The sequence below is a fragment of the Bombina bombina genome, chromosome 5 (genome assembly GCF_027579735.1).
Source record: "Bombina bombina isolate aBomBom1 chromosome 5, aBomBom1.pri, whole genome shotgun sequence".
Taxonomy (NCBI): Eukaryota; Metazoa; Chordata; class Amphibia; order Anura; family Bombinatoridae; genus Bombina; species Bombina bombina.
Window position 1 is genome coordinate 123,490,100 of NC_069503.1, and position 19,052 is coordinate 123,509,151.

Sequence of the window (19,052 nt, forward strand, 5' to 3'; positions counted from 1 at the left end):
AACTCCTTCATTAATTGCTCCACAAAAGGAGTTATATATTTACTTTATTGTTCCTGTAAAAGTTTTTACGTTGGTAAAACTTTCAGAGAACTTCGCTCACGAATTTCTGAACATAGGGACGATATTAAACAATGCAATATTGACAGCCCTGTGGCAAGACACTATGCACAATTTCATGAATCTAAGACTGATGACTTAAATTTCATTGGAATTGAATCTGTGAAACTTAGCATGCGGGGCGGGGATATTGACAATATCCTTCTACGCAAAGAAACAAAATGGATATATAAACTGAATACCTTAGCACCTCATGGTCTCAATGAAAAATTAGAGTTTGCTTCATTTTTAGTTTAAAACTTAGAGTTTGCTTCATTTTTAGTTTAATCCTCTGTGGATATGTGCACATCATTCTGAGTGTAACTACATAGTCTTTGGTAGTATCAAAAATTAAATAAATTAAAAAATTGTAAATTATGAATGGCGTAATTGCAATACTAAATACAAAAAAACATAGTCTTTATCACGTAATCTGTACATACACACACATTAGTAATATAACAGATTAGATGTATAATATAATCTTCCAATGTATTGAATGTAAGTATGCAAGCATGAGTGTTTAAATATAAATGTATCCTTGTATATAACCCCTTGCTGTACTGAGCTACAAAAAAGCAAAATGTTGCTACAAAGTATCAAAGCCGTTTTGAATGACAGATCTATCTACCAATGACATTCATTACCAGTGCGGCCAAATTCCTATAAATCAGCACAGCCACTGACGTGACGTCAGCACCCGGAAGAAGCTCCATGCTGCTGTATTGAAAGGAGTGAAACGAGCTTTGAAGACCTCGTCGAAGAAGCTCCATGCTGCTGTATTGAAAGGAGTGAAACGAGCTTTAAGACTCGTTCGGTTTGCAGACATTCGTCAGAGGACCCTTTGCCTGACTGTGGTCGACCCCTTGTCTCATCTGGAAATACTCAGTGGCTCAGGAGCTACAAATCAGGGTAGAGCAACCGCGTGAAAAAGACAGGTATTCTCATGAACTGTTATCTATTTGCACCCTTACACATGCCTGTGAAAAAGACGCGGCGAGGGTAATGCTCCCCTTGACTCCTGATGTCCTCACGCTACTATGTACATTTTAGACACGAAGGGGTAAGACTGTATCCACTTGGTCCGTGCATCTTTAAGGACACGCACTATACTTTGGATTACAATTATATATTACCTTTACATGCAAAGTGATGAACATTTGCCTATTTTTGTATACTGGTGCACCAGTCCCCTGCACGGCCAATTCGACATTTTTATGCATCTTCTATATCCCTGTATGTATGTGATTGTATGTTTGGATGTATGCACTTATTTAGTGTAACTTTATTAAATCTATTTGTATTTCAAGAATTCGCCCTAGTCTCTTATTTATTTCATACAGTTGTGCTTTCTTTTGCCTAGACTTTTAGTTACCTGTATTTTAGGTTTCTACTCTCCTTTTTAATTGTAACTTAGGTTAGGATTTATTTTACAGGTAATTTTGTAATTATTTTAACTAGGTAGCTATTAAATAGTTATTAACTATTTAATAGCTATTGTACCTGGTTAAAATAAATACAAAGTTGCCTGTAAAATAAATATTAATCCTAAAATAGCTACAATATAATTATTATTTATATTGTAGCTATATTAGGGTTTATTTTACAGGTAAGTATTTAGCTTTAAATAGGAATAATTTATTTAATAAGATTTATTTTATTTCGTTAGATAAAAATTATATTTAATTTAGGGGGGTGTTAGGGTTAGACTTAGCTTTAGGGGTTAATACATTTATTAGAGTAGCGGTGAGGTCCGATCGGCAGATTAGGGGTTAATAATTGTAGGTAGGTAGCGGCGACGTTGGGGGGGCAGATTAGGGGGTAATAAATATAATATAGGTGTCAGCCGGGGTTAGGGGCAGCAGATTAGGGGTTCATAGGGATAACGTAGGTTGCGGCGGTGTACGGAGCGGCAGATTAGGGGTTAATAATAATATGCAGGGGTGTTTAGACTCGGGGTTCATGTTAGGGTGTTAGGTGCAGACATAGGAAGTGTTTCCCCAGAGGAAACAATGGGGCTGCGTTAGGAGCTGAACGCTGCTTTTTTGCAGGTGTTATGTTTTTTTCAGCTCAAACGGCCCCATTGTTTCCTATGGGGGAATCGTGCACGAGCACGTTTTTTAAGCTGGCCGCGTCCGTAAGCACAGCTGGTATTGAGAGTTGCAGTTGGCGGATAGACTATGCCTGTACGCTCCCTTTTTGGGACCTAACGGAGCCCTTTTGTGAACTCTAAAAATACCCAGCGGTTATTTAAAAAGGTGCGGGGGAAAAAAAAGCATGCGTAAGCTAACCCACCCCTTTGGCCGCAGAACTCTAATATAGCCTTAAGATTGCTCAGTGTTTGAAATGAGACAGGTTAACTTAAAACTGTTCAGTTTACACTACAGCTGACCTTAATTTTGAAATACATACAAACAAAGCCTAAATCCTGCATTTAACCAGATCCTAATTGTATAAGTACCACAGCTTATGCTTCCATCAAGACCATATAGAGTACAGCATTTTCAAAATCCATAAGTACAGCTGACAGATTGGAACATTTGGTACACTATATTTGAAGTGGTGCTCTTGGTTTGGGGAAAAAACCAAACAAACATATGTCAAACCTTTAAAAGTACTTTTCTTCAATCTAGCCATCTACCCAAGTCAATAATGTAAAATTTTGAATTCACACAGAATTAATTATTGTTGTCACATTTACAAATATGATTCTTTAAAAAGTAATACTCTTAATTTCTGATTTTTTTTAATCATGCATGTCACACACTGTTGATTTAGGGAATGCGATGTGCAGAAAATTTTACGCTCCTGTGAGTGTTTCTGTGGGTGTCCCCTGTGTTTATGTCTTTGTGTCTTTGTTTGTGTGAATGTCTCTGTGTTTTTCTGTGGATGTCTCTGTGGAGGGTGGAGGGTGGTGGGCTGTGGGTGTATGTATGTCTGTTTTTTCTGTGGATGTCTCTGTGAGGGTGTGTGTTTTCCTGTGGGTGTCTCTGTTGAGGGTGTGTGTTTGTCTGTGCATTTTTTTGTGGGGGTCTCTGTGAGAGTGTGTGTATGTCTTAGTGTGTTTTCTGTGGCTGTCCTCAGTGAGGGTGTGTGTGTATTTATGTCTTTCTGTGTTTTATGTGTATGTCTTTGTGTGTTTTCTGTGGGTGTCTCTGTGAGTCTTTGTGTGTTTTCTGAGGCTGTCCCCTGTCTGTGTTTACTTGGGTGTATGTGCAAGTTTGTGTTTGAGTTTGTGTATGTGTGCATTGTCTGTTCCATTTTTAGGACATTTTGACCTTACTACTCATTATTCCACATCTTTCTACAGACTTTGAGACTAATGAGACCTTTCCGGAAGTCACCAATCCACCATTTAACCTTTAAAATTATTGTTTAGGCAGTTCAGGGCCCTTCATTTCAGCACTGCATGCTGTTGCTCATCATTTAGTTGGCATCTTACCTTTACAAAAAAGATACTCAGAACTCCATATTTTGTTTTGTAAATCTCCTTTTTTGACAAAACTGTAGTCTACCTCATTACTTGTCAGGTCAATGTCAACAAGTGCTTGAGTGTCTGTCTGGGTGTCTGTGTCTGAGTGTGTTCTCTTTTGCGTGTCTTGCTAGAGTGTCTATATGTGAATACTAATGTGTGAGTGTGTGTTTCTGGGTTTGTGTGTTAATACCTTTACAACATTTACAAGTTTGACTACACTTAAAAGGGACAGTCTAGGCCAAAATAAACTTTCATGATTCAGATAGAGCATGTCATTTTAAACAATTTTCCAATTTACTTTTATCACCAATTTTGCTTTGTTCTTTTGGTATTCTTAGTTGAAAGCTTAACCTAGGAGGTTCATATGCTAATTTCTTACAACTTGAAGCCCACCTCTTTCAGATTGCATTTTAACAGTTTTTCACCACTAGAGGGTGTTAGTTCACGTATTTCATATAGATAACACTGTGCTTGTGCACGAGAAGTTATCTGGGAGCAGGCACCTGATTGGCTAGACCTGCAAGTCTGTCAAAGAACTGAAAAAAGGGGCAGTTTGCAGAGGCTTAGATACAAAGATAATCACAGAGGTTAAAAGTTATATTATTATAACTGTGTTGGTTATGCAAAACTGGGAATGGGTAATGAAGGGATTATCTATCTTTTAACAACAATAAAAATTCTGGTGTAGGACTGTCCCTTTAAGAATAAAGTGCATATGCTTTAGTCACTTGGTGAAAAATTGCACATGTCCAAAAGGGGGGAGGGCCCTGAACCAATGGTTAAGTCAGGGGCCCCCCAAAATTTCTAGTGGCGGCCCTGAGCAGCGTAGTCAAACAGGCAGAGTTCATCAACAGTTAAGCAATCCAGCAATGCAGAGTTTAATTCAAGCAGCGTAGTCAAACAGGCAGAGTTCAACAGTTAAGCAGTCCAGCAAGTCAGGGGTTAAGGCAAGCAGAGTAGTCAAAGAGGCAGAGTTCAGCAACAGTGAATCAATACAGCAATTCAGCATACACATATACAGCACCCAGGAGCACAAGAAGAAACACCTATACTTGGGCACAGGTGAGAGAGGACTGAAGGCTTTAAATAGGGAAGGACAGGGTGGACGGTGATGATGTCATCACCATGTCTGCAGTCTACCCTGCCGTAATCCCTAGCAACAGGAGGAGTGCTTGTGTCCGTGGCAATGGCCACAGGCAGAGCAGAGAGCAGTGTGACAAATGGGGGTGGAGATTTTGGAAGGAGTGAAAATAAGGAGCTCAGTTTTGGAGAGATTTAGCTTGAGGTATTGATAGGATATCAGGAGAGATGTGAGAAAGACGGTTAGTGAAATGGGTTAGCAAGGAAGGAGATAGGTCTGGTGCAGAGAAGTAGATTTAGGTGTCGTCGGCATTCAAATGATATTGGAACCAGTGGGACTTTATTAGGGAACCTAATGATGACGTGTAGATTGAGAAGAGAAGGGGACCGAGGACAGAGCCTTACGGTACCCCAACCAGAAAGTGATGACGGGGCAGAGGAGGCCCCAGAGAAGGCTACACTAAAGGTACAGTTTGACAGGTAGGAAGAGAACCACGAGAGGGCTGTGTCACAAATGCTGAAGGATTTGAAGGTTTGGAGAAAAAGAGGGTGGTCAAAAGTATCAAAGGCTGCGGACAGATCAAGGAGGATAAGCAGAGAGAAGTGGCCTTTTGATTTTGCTGTAAGTAGGTCGTTGGTAACCTTAACGATTGCTGTCTCTGTGGAGTGATGGGGACAAAATCCAGATTGCAGTGGGTCGAGGAGGGAGTTTAATGTAAGGAAATGGGATAGACGTGCATATACTAGCTTTTCGAGAAGCTTTGAGGTAAGAGGAAGAAGGGTAATAGGGCGGTAGTTGGATGGGGAGGTTGGATCAAGAGATGGTTTTTTGAAGATAGGTGTGACCAGTTCATGTTTCAGAGATGAGAGAAATATACCGGTGCTGAGGGAGAGGTTGAAAATGTGTGTGAGTATAGGGGTAAGGGTAGAAGAGAGGGAGGGGAGCAGCTTTGAGGGGATAGGGTCAAGAGGACAGGTAGTGAGGTGAGAGCTCAGTATAAGTGCCGAAACTTCTTCCTCAGTAACAGGGGAGAAAGAGCTAAATTTATGGCTATGTGGGTTGTGGTTGATTGCAAGGGTTTGAGGGGTGAGAGAATGGAAGTATGTTGAGAGCTGATTTAGTTTCTGATTAAGTCAATTTTGTTATTGAAGTGGCTGGCAAAGTCTTGAGCTGACAGAGAAGTTGTATTAGGGGGTGGGGGTGGGCGGAGAAGAATATTGAAAGTGGAGAACAGACGTTTTGGGTTTGAAGAAAGATTAGAGATGAGAAGTATGTTGCTTATAGAGATTAAGGGCAGAATAGTAGGAATTCCAAATGAACTTGTAATGAAGGAAACCAGCTGAACTCCGAGATTTTATGCAGTGCCGCTTAGCAGTACTGGAACATCTGTGTAGGTACCGTGTCAGAGGAGTATGGCAGGGCTGAGGATGAGTGTGTGATTTCCGAGCAATGGTAAGAGTATGAATGTGTGTGTGTGTGTCATTTTGTATACAGATCCTAACGTCAAGATGGATATAAACTTGTAAAGAAATCAGCCACTTTGGTCAACATATTTCTCCTTCTATGATACCCAAGATAAAAAAAAACAACAATAACAAAATAAAACCCAGAAATTCGTTTTTGTTTTAATGTGGAGCGTGCAGAGCATGTCAATACTCTAAAGAGATATAAAACCCGAAGTTTTTCCTCCATGATTCAGACAGAGCATACCATTTTAAATAACTTTCCAATATACTTATATACTATCTAATTTGCTTACTTCTGTTGCTATCCTTTGTTGAAAAGCATGCCTAAGTAGGAACAGGAGCTGTGAGCTAGATGCTGATTGATGGCTGCACATATATTCCACTTGTCATTGGCTTAACAATGTGTTCAGCTAGCTCTCTGTAGTGCATTGTTCTTCCTTTATCTTCTGCTCCTCTGCCCCTTTCATTCCATCTTTTGGCTGTGCTGTGACATAGAGAGCAGTCTAACCACTCTCTACCTAGGCTTCCTAAGGGCTTTCAAAAGGCTGCACTTCAAGAGTGTCATATGACACACACTCTGATTGGATGTTCATTGGAATTGTCATAAAAAATAAAAAAAAAAAGTTCATCCCAGTGGGTCGGCATAATATTGTAATAGAAGCATTACTATAGGCACAGCTGTAACCCTTTTAATGGATAGCTTTTAAAAAAAAAAAAGTACACAATTTTTTAATGGCAAATACTACATATACAGTTTAGCAGGCACATATTAAGCAGCAGTGGTTAGTGTATACAGAAGTATTCCTAGCTGCATCTGTAAATTGTTGCTCAGCATTGCCAGAGTGATTGTCATGTTGGTGATATGACATGGATTGCATGGCTAACTCATTGCTGCCTGTATGGGTTGATTGACATACAATGGATTGCAGATTTGTCATCTGTCAATCAAATGAGGACTATGGCGGGCAGAGGAACGTCGCTTATCGTTCTGGCATTAAAATGTAAAAATCTCAGAAGATCCGGATAAATTACCCATTTGATGAATGAAAGTCTCACTCATTTTTTAAATTCTATCCTATGACTTGAGCGAGTACGCTCAAGTTTACATTCACTTTAAATGCACCTGTACCTATTATACACATTTTTTAATGTTTTCTTTATAACAATTTCTACAAAACTAGTGTAGCTAAAGAAAAATACCTTAAAAAAAAGATATTCCCCCCCTGAGGTTCCCAACTAATTTATAGCAAATATCGACCAAATGCTCCAAGGATAGAATTATTGGTTTAAAGGGACAGTAAAGTCTAAATTAAACTTTTACAATTCAGATACAGCCTGTCATTTTAAACAACTTTCCAATTTACTTCTATCATCTAATTTAATTTGATCTCTTGGAATCCTTTGTTGAAAAGCATACGTAGGTAGGCTCAGAAACAGCAACGCACTAGTGTTAGCTAGCTGATGATTAGTGGCTGCACATATATGCCTCTTTTCATTGATTAACCTGATGTGCTTAGCTAGCTCTCAGTAGGGAATTGCTGCTTCTTCAACAAAGAATACCAAGATAATGAAGCAAATTAGAGAATAGAAGTAAATTAGAAATTTGTTTAAAATGATATGTTCTGTCTGAATCATGAAAGAAACATTTTGGGTTTCATGTCCCTTCACCACTAAAATTTGCTATGCTTGGACTGTGTCTAATTTTCAGGGTTTGGACTAGGGCCCTTAGTTCCAGTGACGGTTCGTTAGAATGTTACAGGAGGCAGAAACATTTTAGACAACTATGCTTTCATTTTTGTTGCAACAGTTTGGGGGCAGGCTCGGGGCTGGATTGAAAGCCCAGGTGCCTTTAGGTACCGAAATCTGAAGCACCCCCGCACGCTCCCCATTCACCTCTGTGTCAGCGACCTTAACTAAGATGGCCGACGGCAGTGAAATAACAGCACCTCCCCGGGCCCCATACTTTCATTAGGGGTAAGGGTATTAGAAGGTGCAATGAAAATGCTGTATTTAGTTTATACAGCTATATTAAATTATACAAAAACTTAACACTGCTGTGCTTATAGTTAGACTAGCTGTTACTATTTTATTTATAGCTCTCACTCCGGTAGTTTTAGGAAGGTAATGCTGGCTGGTATTTATAATATGGAGGGCACCTTTAGGCACATGCCTACTCTGCTTAATTATAAATCCATCCCTGGGAAGGCCCTTTCTTGTTCCAGCATGAGTGTACTCCAGTGCACAAAGTGAGGTCCATAAAAACATGGTTTGATGAGTTTGGAGTGGAGGACTTTGAGCGGTCTTCACAATGCCCTGACTTCAACACCACTGAACACCTTTGGGATAAATTGAAAAAAAAACAATTTGTGAGCCAGACCTTATCTTCCAACATCAATACCTGACATTACAAATTCTCTTCTGGCTGAATGGGCAAACATTCCAACAAACACACTCCAAAATCTTGCGGAAAGCCTTCCCAGAAGAATTGTGTCTTATAGCTGCAAACAGGGTTTCAAATCCCTATTAAAAAGGACAGTTTACTCCAGAATTTTTACTGATAAAAAAAGATAGATAATCCCCTTTATTACCCATACCCCAGTTTTGCATAACCAACACCATTATATTAATATACTTTTTACCTCTGTGATTACCTTGTATCTAAGCCTCTGCAGACTCAGCCTCCTTATCTCAGTTCTTTTGACAGACTTGCATTTTAGCCAATCAGTGCTGACTCTTAAATAACTCCACAGAAATGAGAAAAAATGCTAATACTAAATCAGTGATAACTTTAACAAGAATATTTTTTGCCAATACATGCATATTGCAAATATGTTTCTATTTAGATTTAATTCATCTATGTGCATTTAAATTTTGATCAGAATGTCCCTTTAAGAACAATACAGCCACTGCAAAAATGTACAGCTCCTGCTCTGTATTGTGCACTCTAGACAGAAGTGCATGATACAGTTTGTCAAGTAGACAACAATATCACTGATCTGTGAACGTGATCTGCTTCTGTCACACATAGGCTCCAAGATAAGTAGCTTTAATAAAATGAGAGAACGGATTTAAAGATAGCTTCAGGCACAGGAGGAAAAACAGCAGCATGGTGATTAGTAATCCTGATACTGTAGTTGTTAATGTGCCTTTAATGTTCCCCATATAACAACACCCATATACAAAGTGATCTCTAATAAATACATAAAAAGGATACATATTATAACTAGCACACACAAGATGGCTCCTGTTGTCTCTTTTGTATGTAACATTATTATATTAGTGAGGGTATAACTTTAAATAAATTAGATTATGATTCAATGCATGTAACAATATAAGGCATTTAATAGTACAACATGAAGACCGTTTGTTAACTTTACAAAAAGTCTTGTGCGCATGAAAAAAATAATATGGAATACACAAATATAAATGTGGACAAATCATCAGATGCTGCTGTACATGTGACATAATTACATATTACTGTAGCACAAGCTTCTATCACCTGAACAAACAAAAGTACTGTTATTGTTACAGATACATTATACGGTACCACTGGTACAATAATAATCATCTCACTCTTGGTATCATACGAAGACTCATTCAGATGAAACCCAGAAGTAAATAGATAAATAGGAGTGGACAAGAGGAGTTGAAAGGGTTCTCCAGTAGTCCAGGAACAAAGGGTTTGGGGAAATTCTGAGGTAGACTTTGGGCAGTATTTGTTTTTTTAAGATACAATGGGACATTCAGGGAAGAGCAACAGAAACGGATGAGACAACTTCTACATTAATAATAATATATAAATTATAATATCTGCTATTGGTGGATGTATTTAAAAAAAATACTTAAAGGGAAATTAAACCCATTTTTTTTCTTTCATGATTCAGATAGAGAATACAATTTTAAACAACTTTCTAATTTACTTCTATTATCTAATTTGCATCATTCTCTTGCTATTCTTTCCTGAAAAGCATATCCAGATAGACTCAGTAGCTTCTGATTGGTGACTGCACATAGATGCCTCGTTATTGGCTCACCCGTGTGCATTGCTATTTCTTTAGCTAAGGATATCTAAAGAATGAAGCAAATTAGATAATAAAAGTAAATTGGAATGTTGTTTAAAATTGTAATCTCTGTCTAAATTATGAAAGAAAAATGTTTGGTTTAATGTCCCTTTAAGTGCAGAAACATTTTATAGATTTGGAGATCTTTATTTTGTTTAAAGGGGCGTTAAAAGCCTTTTGCTTATGAGAATATATTGTGCTATTCAGCTACTCTGTTGTGGAATCTTGGGTTACAGAATTTGCTTTTCAGCTTCTCCAATGACAATAGGAAAAGCACAATTTAAAATGTGTTTAATGTCCCTTTAAAGTGTTTTCACATTACGTAGATGGCAATGACTGCTGCTCAGAATGACACCTTTGGTGAGTTATGAGATTTCCCTGCTGTGCAAAGCTTTTTCCACCTGTTGAGCACATGAATTGTTTCTCGCCTGTGTGAGTCCTCATATGAGATTTGAGATTACTCTTTTGTGTAAAGCTTTTCTCACATTCTTCACAAGCAAATGGTTTCTCCCCTGTGTGAATTCTTGTATGTGTTATGAGATCTTTTTTATTTGAAAATCTTTTACTACACTCTGCACAAGGAAATGGCTTCTCCCCTGTATGGGTCCTCAGATGAGAATTGAGATCTCTCTTATTTGAAAAGCTTTTTCCACACTCTGTACAAGGGAATGGTTTCTCTCCTGTATGAGATCTCATATGAGCTATGAGACCGCTCTTTTGTGTATAGCTATTCCCACACACTTTACACATAAATGGTCGCACCCCTGTGTGAGTCCTCACATGACTTATCAGATTACTGTTTTGTACAAAACCTTTCCCACACTCTGTACAAGTAAAAGGCCTCTCCCCTGTATGAGACCTTTTGTGAATTGTAAGCTGAAAATGATGCATAAAACATTTCCCACACTCTGTGCATATGAAAGGTTTTAGCTCTGCATGAATCCTTTTGTGTTTTGACAAATTCGACTGGTCTGCAAAGCATTTTCCACATTCTGAGCACACCAGTGGTTTCTCCCCCGTGTGGACTCTTACATGAAATATCAGTTGCTTTTTTTGTTTAAAACATTTTCCACACTCTGTGCATTTGAAAGTTTTTTTTGCTTGTGTGAATCATTTGATGTTGTAAGAAATCTGATTTGTCTGCAAAGTTTATTCCACAATCTGCACATTCGTGTAGCTCCTCTGTAGTGTGTATCATTTGGTGTTGGAGAACGGACGTGTAAGCAAACTCCTCTTTGTATTCTTTACATCTGAAATTCTTCTCCTGTTTGTGAACCCCTTGATGAGCATGTAGACTTTCCTTTTCTATAAAGCTGTTTGAAGATTCAGTCAATGGTAAAGGTTTATCATCTTCTTCTTGTTTCACATCATTTTCTGTGTATGGTTTGTGTTGTCCAAATTCCATTATTTCCTCATCTGCATCTTTAAATATCTCATGGGACGTATCAAGTGTTTGGTAATAATCTTTAGATTTTAGCCCTTTTGGTATTTTTTCACTTCTTGATTTGGTCCGATGTGGATGTGACCCATTTAAGGTATTTTCTACAATGAAGAAATCACATTAGTATGTAACTAAATGTCAGAATAAATATACACAAGAAAGTAACAATGCATTGTGTTCAGCAAAATGTCTTTGTCACATCTTGTTTTTTCAATATTAAGAATCTAAAGATAATGGAATGTTAAACACAAAAGGAAGAAACGCATCATTTCTACCATGAAACGAAATGTATAAGCCAATAACAGGTGAAATAATTAATTATGGGCCCGATTACAAATGGGGCACTTTTTGCGCTCGCTGGGTTGCGCTAATATTATGAGTTGAAAGTAAACCAATTTCGCTTGCGTGATAATCCGACGAGCGCAAAAAGCCAAAGTTATAATATCACGTGCGCGTTCACATATTCTTCCATAGAAGTAAATGGAGAGAAAAAAAAAACCCCACACAAACCACATTGTATATTCTTATGTGTGCTAACCCAACATGATAATATGAATATTTCACATTCCAATGTTCTTCACAGAAAAAAATGTTCTATTTATTCATAAATATATATTTCTACATATATCTGATTTTTAGTGTACAATATATAGAGCAACATGCACAGCCCTGGGTGCAAACCAGCACTCTCAGGAAGCTGCACTGTCACCAGAGTCACAGGCAGTTAACCCCAGTCAGGCCTGGGGAGAACTCTTCCATTGCTGCTTTTTATCTTAGTTGAGAGCTTGTGAGTGAGTGCTGGACTTTTTCTGTGTGTTATATTAATGTATTATTTTTTTGTAATTTTCCCTGTTTGGGCCTTGCACCCAGGCCTGACTGGGGTTAACTGCCTGTGACTCTGGTGACAGTGCAGCTTCCTGAGAGTGCTGGTTTGCACCCAGGGCTGTGCATGTTGCAGGGTCATAGGATGTGTACCCAGTCCGGCCTGAGAGTGCTGACCCCACCCCGTGTTTTGTATATGTTTGGGGAGATTACATAAGCCTGTGCACCCTCCATTTTTTCACAGTTGCTTTTTTCACAGTTGTTTGATTGTGAATCTGCATTGTGTGGCTGTTTAGGGACCCAGGTTTTTTTGGAACCTTGATGAGGTACCTGGGCTTTTTCCCATTTGGCTAGATGCGGTAACTAACTCTTCCATTGCTGCTTTTTATCTTAATTGAGAGCTTGTGAGGGAGTGCTGGACTATATATATATATAGTCCAGCACTCCCTCACAAGCTCTCAATTAAGATAAAAAGCAGCAATGGAAGAGTTAGTTACCGCATCTAGCCAAATGGGAAAAGCCCAGGTATATATATATATATATATATATATATATATATATATATATATATATATATATATATATATATATATATATATATATATATATATATATATATATATATATATATATATATATATATATATATATATATATATATATATATATATATATATATATATATATCAAAAAGGACAGCACAATCTCACATATAAGAAAAATGCCACGGTGCACTGCAATCCAGAGGCACAGGCACTCAATGGTCTTTTTAAAAACAATTCATTTATTAATTCAAGTTAAAAAAAGGACATGATGTTTCGGCACATTGCTGTGCCTTTGTCAAATGTCAAACAGGTACAACAGGTAACCTAAAACCAATGACAAACAGGTATATACACACTCAATATATACTTATCCAATTACCACTGCAACCTCGAGCGTACCGCCATCAGACACATGTACATGACGTCATCAAGATGTGCCGACGTACACAGCGTCATGACGTAGGTGCTGACGTTGTCATGTCAACGTATGTAAACTAACAATGACATTAGCGATCATAGGTAAAAAGAAAAAGGAGGATTTACATTGATCGTATAGTAAAGCTACATAGGCGCCGTAGAACCCTGCGATCTAGAAATACACATAGCGTGGTAGATAGCAGTGGTGGTGACTCCTCTGGGACAGAGGTAGTTAACAATAACCCTTCACACTATGACACTTCTGAAAATACAGTCTTTTTTAGGGGTAGCCACACGGTCTACAGCCAAGCCCCCCATTATGCCACTACCTATAAAAGGACAAAGAGATATAAGGTCAGAAGGGGAGGGCACAAATCTAAAAAAAAAAACAGACAAAAATTAAATAGATATTGGTGTTCAATTTAAGTAGTAGACCACTTAAAAAGAGGTGGAGAACACCTTACTTAATCAAGGTTTATCTTTTATCCCTACTCCCAAAACTGACACTTTTCATAGGCTGGTAGATGTTTACAGGTTTCAACGTCAGCTAAAACTCAGAGATCACTTCAGGGAACAGGCCTATTTACCTGTACCTTTTAAGAAGGCTTCTACCTTTGAACCACCTAACACTCATACTTCCATTAGAAGTTTAACGCGGCTACATAGCCATAACATTAAGGAAACCCCTCAAACATATATTTACCCTAACCTTAACACTGAGGAAACTCAGGCTCTACTTGATCTTAGCAATGATACGTCTATAACCATCCGCCCTGCTGATAAGGGCGGATCTATAGCAATACAGGACTATGCGGATTACAGACAAGAGGTACTCAGACAGTTGTCTGATGTGAACACTTATATGAAATTGAAAGGCAATCCTACTGTATCATTCAAAAAAGCCATTGATAGTTTTCTCATGTGTGGCTTTATACTGATTATCCGAAGGTACCTGTCTTGTACCTATTACCTAAGGTCCACAAAACCCTGGTAAACCCACCTGGCAGACCAATTGTGTCTGCCAGGGGTTCTGTATTATCCAATTTGGCCATCTTCATTGACTCCCACCTCCAATGTGTTGTTAAGAACACTCGGGCCTATCTGCAGGATTCCCCTAGTATGATCAAAATACTCAAGGAATACATGGATTTGCAAAGTGATGATATCCTTGTCAGCATGGACGTGGACAGCTTATACACTGTGATCCCCCACATTGAAGGGTTGGAGGCTGTCAGGTCCATGGTGACTGGAAATATCTCATATAGTGGTCCACCAATAGAATTTTTATGTGAACTGTTTGGAAAGAAATTACTTTAAGTTCGAGAATGACTACTACCTACAGGTTGCAGGAACTGCCATCGGTTCGAACGTGGCACCCACTTACGCAAATCTCTATATGGCTTGGTATGAGCAGAAACTGATGAAGCCATTTGACCATCCCAATGTGAAATACTATAAACGCTATATCGATGATGTCTTCTTGGTGTGGAGAGGCGGAGAGGAGATGTTGCGTGAGTCAGTGTCGCGTTTGAATTCCATGGCAAGTCCCATTAGATTTAAACTTGAGTACAATCTAAGTACTGTGCATTTCTTGGATCTTAGTATTTCTAAGGTTGATGCCTGGGATGAAGTGCGATTTGGAACATCGTTATATACGAAACCTACGGATCGCAATTCTTTACTTGATGCCAGAAGCTTTCATCCCAGGCATCAAAAGAAAGGGATTCTCACCTCTCAAGTCACTCGGGTTATTAGGAATAATAGTGAGATACCCATGATATAAAGCACAGTGCTTTACTAGACACCATATAGGGCTAGATTTATCAAGCCCCTACGGCAGCAAGTTCTCACAAGAACTTGCTCGCCGTGATTTATCAAGCAGCGGTCACCAGACCACTGCTTCCCTAAGCTCTTCGCCACCTCTAAGGTGGCGAAATTCAATCTCCTCGGTCGAGTCCGACTGGGGAGATTGGCAGCTCCTGCCCGCGCGTGATTGGCTGTGCGCGGGCAGGGGGCGGGATTGCACGCGAGCGCAAAATTGCGCTCGTGTGCAATGTTCATTACCTACGGGTAATTTTGCCCCGCCACAGGCGAGCTGAGGCGTACAGGGGCGCATATACGTGCCCCTGTACGCCTCCGCTATGATAAATCTAGCCCATAGTCTTGAAACGTGTATAACTATTAACTAAGTACTTTAGCAATTAGGTAAGGCTGACAGAGATTGTTGGCATAAGAAGGTCTGTGTTGTAGATAGGATCGTTTTTACAACACACAGAGCCATGATAAATTACCCAAGACCATGAAGAGGAGCAGAGAGTTATAGCAAAAGGTCAGGAGCTCATCGCAGCTCGTTAGTTTAGAGCAATTCAGGACCCGGTTTTTTATTTACAATTTTCCACATCTTGTTTTTGTTTTGTTTTTAAAATCGTGCTCTGTGCTTTTTTTTTCCCAAAATTTGAGGACACATACATTTTATCAGTAGCCAGGATCAGAGAAAAAAAAAACACTAACTTACTAGGCTAGCTACTACTAGATCAGATGAATATCTTCTCTTCTGTCTTCTAGTGGTCACGGTCTAGACCTGGGTAGTAAATCTCTTTAGAATAGACACACACAGAATCCTTGCTGGCTTGCCGCTACAGTCCCTTACGCTCAGTGTGTACAGGAAGCATAGTTGGAGCAAACCACTGGGCATAAGGCTGGAGGGGGTGCACCAAATGGCCAGACAAAGCACAAAAAAAAGAGGAGGGTACAGCCGCACAGAAAAGAGGCACTACAAGGTCTGTTAAAATAAAATATAGCTTTATTTGATCAAAGTTAAAACAAATAAAGCTATTTTTTATTTTAACAGCCCTTTAGTGCCTCTTTTCTGTGCGGCTGTACCCTCCTCTTTTTTGTAATAAAGCTCTTTCCTGAGCCTGTCTCCTCATCACTGGCAGAGTGACATTCAAGCCTCTGATTCTCTGAGCGTGGGCTGCGCAGCCCAACCCCACAAAACAAATGTGGCACTTTGTGCTTCCAGGAGATCCACTGTGCTCACACCCGATTCGAAGTGAAGCCCTGTACAAAGTTATAAACACTTAAGCGTGCACCCGCCGTCGCAGCGATTCTTCAAATTTCTTTATAATAGCTTGAATAACACATCTTAAATATCCAGTTTGTTTGCGGATTTCACCTTTGAGAGTGGCCTTGCTGATGCCAAAATAGGATTTTATGTCTGTCAAATTCTGTGATCTTTGACATTTTAAATGGAACAATGTGATTGAAAGCCAGTCTTATTAAACTGAAATAGACAGCAGTCATTTTGACATGAAATATTAGGACAAATACAGGTGTTACCAATTACATTAATTAGGGTTCCATTTAGGAGAGCCAAGAGAATATATATATATATATATATATATACACATACATACATATACATACATACATACACATACATATATATATACCACGTGAATAATAAACAATTCAGCCCTTACTTAAAATGCAAGGGTCACACTCTCTACCATGCACATTAACCACCATGCACAATACAGCTGTGAAATAGCCCCTAACATTTCTAATCTGCGAGTGCGCATCAATTATGTCCCAGAGTGAAAGAATACGTGAGCTCCAAAATGGCGGTCAGTATGAACAACCAACCCACACGTGTAAGGGGTTAAAACACAGAAGAGAGCTGCTTGCACAGGGAGAAACACAATTGTGCCCATCAGTGTAATGTCCCTTTAAGTTTAGGCTGTTCAGCTGCAACTCTGAAGATGTTCCCAAAAAAATATAGGGGATGAATAGATGTTTTTCCGTTCTGACAGAATAAATCTGTATGGGAAATTGAAACTTACAGGGTTTTTGGTGAAGTAGTGCCAACATAATTAAAACACCTAGTGGCTGTTACAAAACTAATACCCTCTTTACCTGGGTTTTCGGCCGCAAGAGGGCATTTATCCTAAGCATATAAACGTTATACCCCGGTTTAGCACCAAAAGGGAACTAGTCATCTCATTGATACATATTTGACATATGACTTTGTTGCAAGAGGATATATATCTGAAGTTTACAAAAGAGTGGAAACAGACTCTGTTTAGTCTTAAGTTAGAACTTTCAGTAATTTATTTTCAGCCTATAAGACTGCTGTGATTCCCCTTCTTTTATGCGATTCTATATTTCACTGTATTACGGTTACTGTGCGTTTTAAAGTTGAGATACATCTCAATAATCATAAATTGGTTTTAAGGGAGATGTCCCTATATATTTTTAGGATTTATATTGCTGTTTCAAATACCTTCTTAGAAATAAACACTATCACCAAGATTACGCGTTTTGAGCACTATAGGGAAAGTAAAGAAAGCAAAAAAAGTGGCGTTATTTAACCCCCTATAGCGCTGCCATTACAAGTTAAAAAATAAATGGCTTGTGCGGGGATATGGAGATTTTGAGCTCCATAATGCACCCAAAACAAAAACAAGCGCTGTTTTGACGTGCTCGTGCACGCTTTCCCCATAGACATCAATGGGGAGAGCGGGTTAGAAAAAAGTCTAAACACCTGCAATCGCAGAAAGAAAAGCTCCATAACGCAGCCCCATTGATGTCTAAGGGGAAAAAGAAAATACAATTTAAACCTAACACCCTAACATAAACCCAGAGTCTAAATACCCCTTAATCTGCTGCCCCCTGACATCGCCGACGCCTGCCTACAGTTATTAGCCCCTAATCCGCTGCTCCCAATATCGCCGCAACCTAAATAAAATTATTAACCCCTAATCTGCTGCTCCTGATATCACCATCACTATACTAAAGTTATTAACCCCTATTCCGCCGCAACCCAACATCTCCGTAACTAAATAAAGTTAATAACCCCTAAACCTCTGGCCTCCCACATCACTACCACTAAATAAACCTAATAACCCCTAAACCGCCAGCCCCCCACATCGCAACAACTTAAATTAAAATATATTAACCCCTTACCCTAACACCCCCTAACTTTAATGAAATTAGATCTAAATTAAATTTACAATTATTAACTAAATAATACCTATTTAAAACAAAATACTTACCTGTAAAATAAAACATAAGTTAGCTACAATATTGTAGTATTGTAATATAACATTGTAGCTATCTTAGGTTTTATTTTTATTTCACAGGTAAGTTTGTATTTATTTTAACTAGGTAGACTAGTTAGTAAATAGTTATTAACTATTTAATAACTACCTAGTTAAAATAAATACAAACTTACCTGTGAAATAAAACCTAACCTCCCTTATACTAAAACTTAATATTACAAAAAAAAATAAAAAAAAATAAAAAAAAATACCATAACAAAAAAAACAAAGAATGAAAATTATCCAAAAAAATTAAGATCATTCCTATTCTAATACCCTTTTTTTTAAAAAAAACACCCCAAAATAAAAAAGCCTAATCTAGAATAAACTACCAAGGGCCCTTAAAAGCTCCTTTTGCTCTCAATAAAATACAACCCCCCCAACACTATACAAACCCCACCCCCCAAACTACCAAGGGCCCTTAAAAGGGGCTTTTGTAGGGCATTGCCCTAAGTTAAACAGCTCTTGCTAAAAAAAAAAAAAAAAAAAAAAAAAAAAAAAATATATACATTATACAAAATAACAAACAAATTATCAAAAATAAAAAAA

The 19,052-nt window shown here is 38.5% G+C and overlaps 1 protein-coding gene across 2 annotated transcripts in view; it reads right to left on the reverse strand.

Annotated features, from left to right (window-relative positions):
* Positions 1-6,254: 6,254 nt before the first annotated feature.
* LOC128659247 (zinc finger protein 184-like) overlaps positions 6,255-19,052 on the reverse strand; it is a 54,443-nt gene continuing 41,645 nt past the window's right edge. The window contains exon 4 of one of the 2 annotated variants that reach the window (XR_008402316.1): positions 6,255-8,454. Coding sequence is in view for 1 of the 2 variants with exons in the window: in XM_053712924.1 (XP_053568899.1) it covers positions 11,237-11,721 (485 nt within the window). In the remaining variant the exon portion in view is untranslated. Of the gene's footprint in view, positions 8,455-10,185; positions 11,722-19,052 lie in introns of those variants that run through there. The other variant, XM_053712924.1, reaches the window with a different exon arrangement.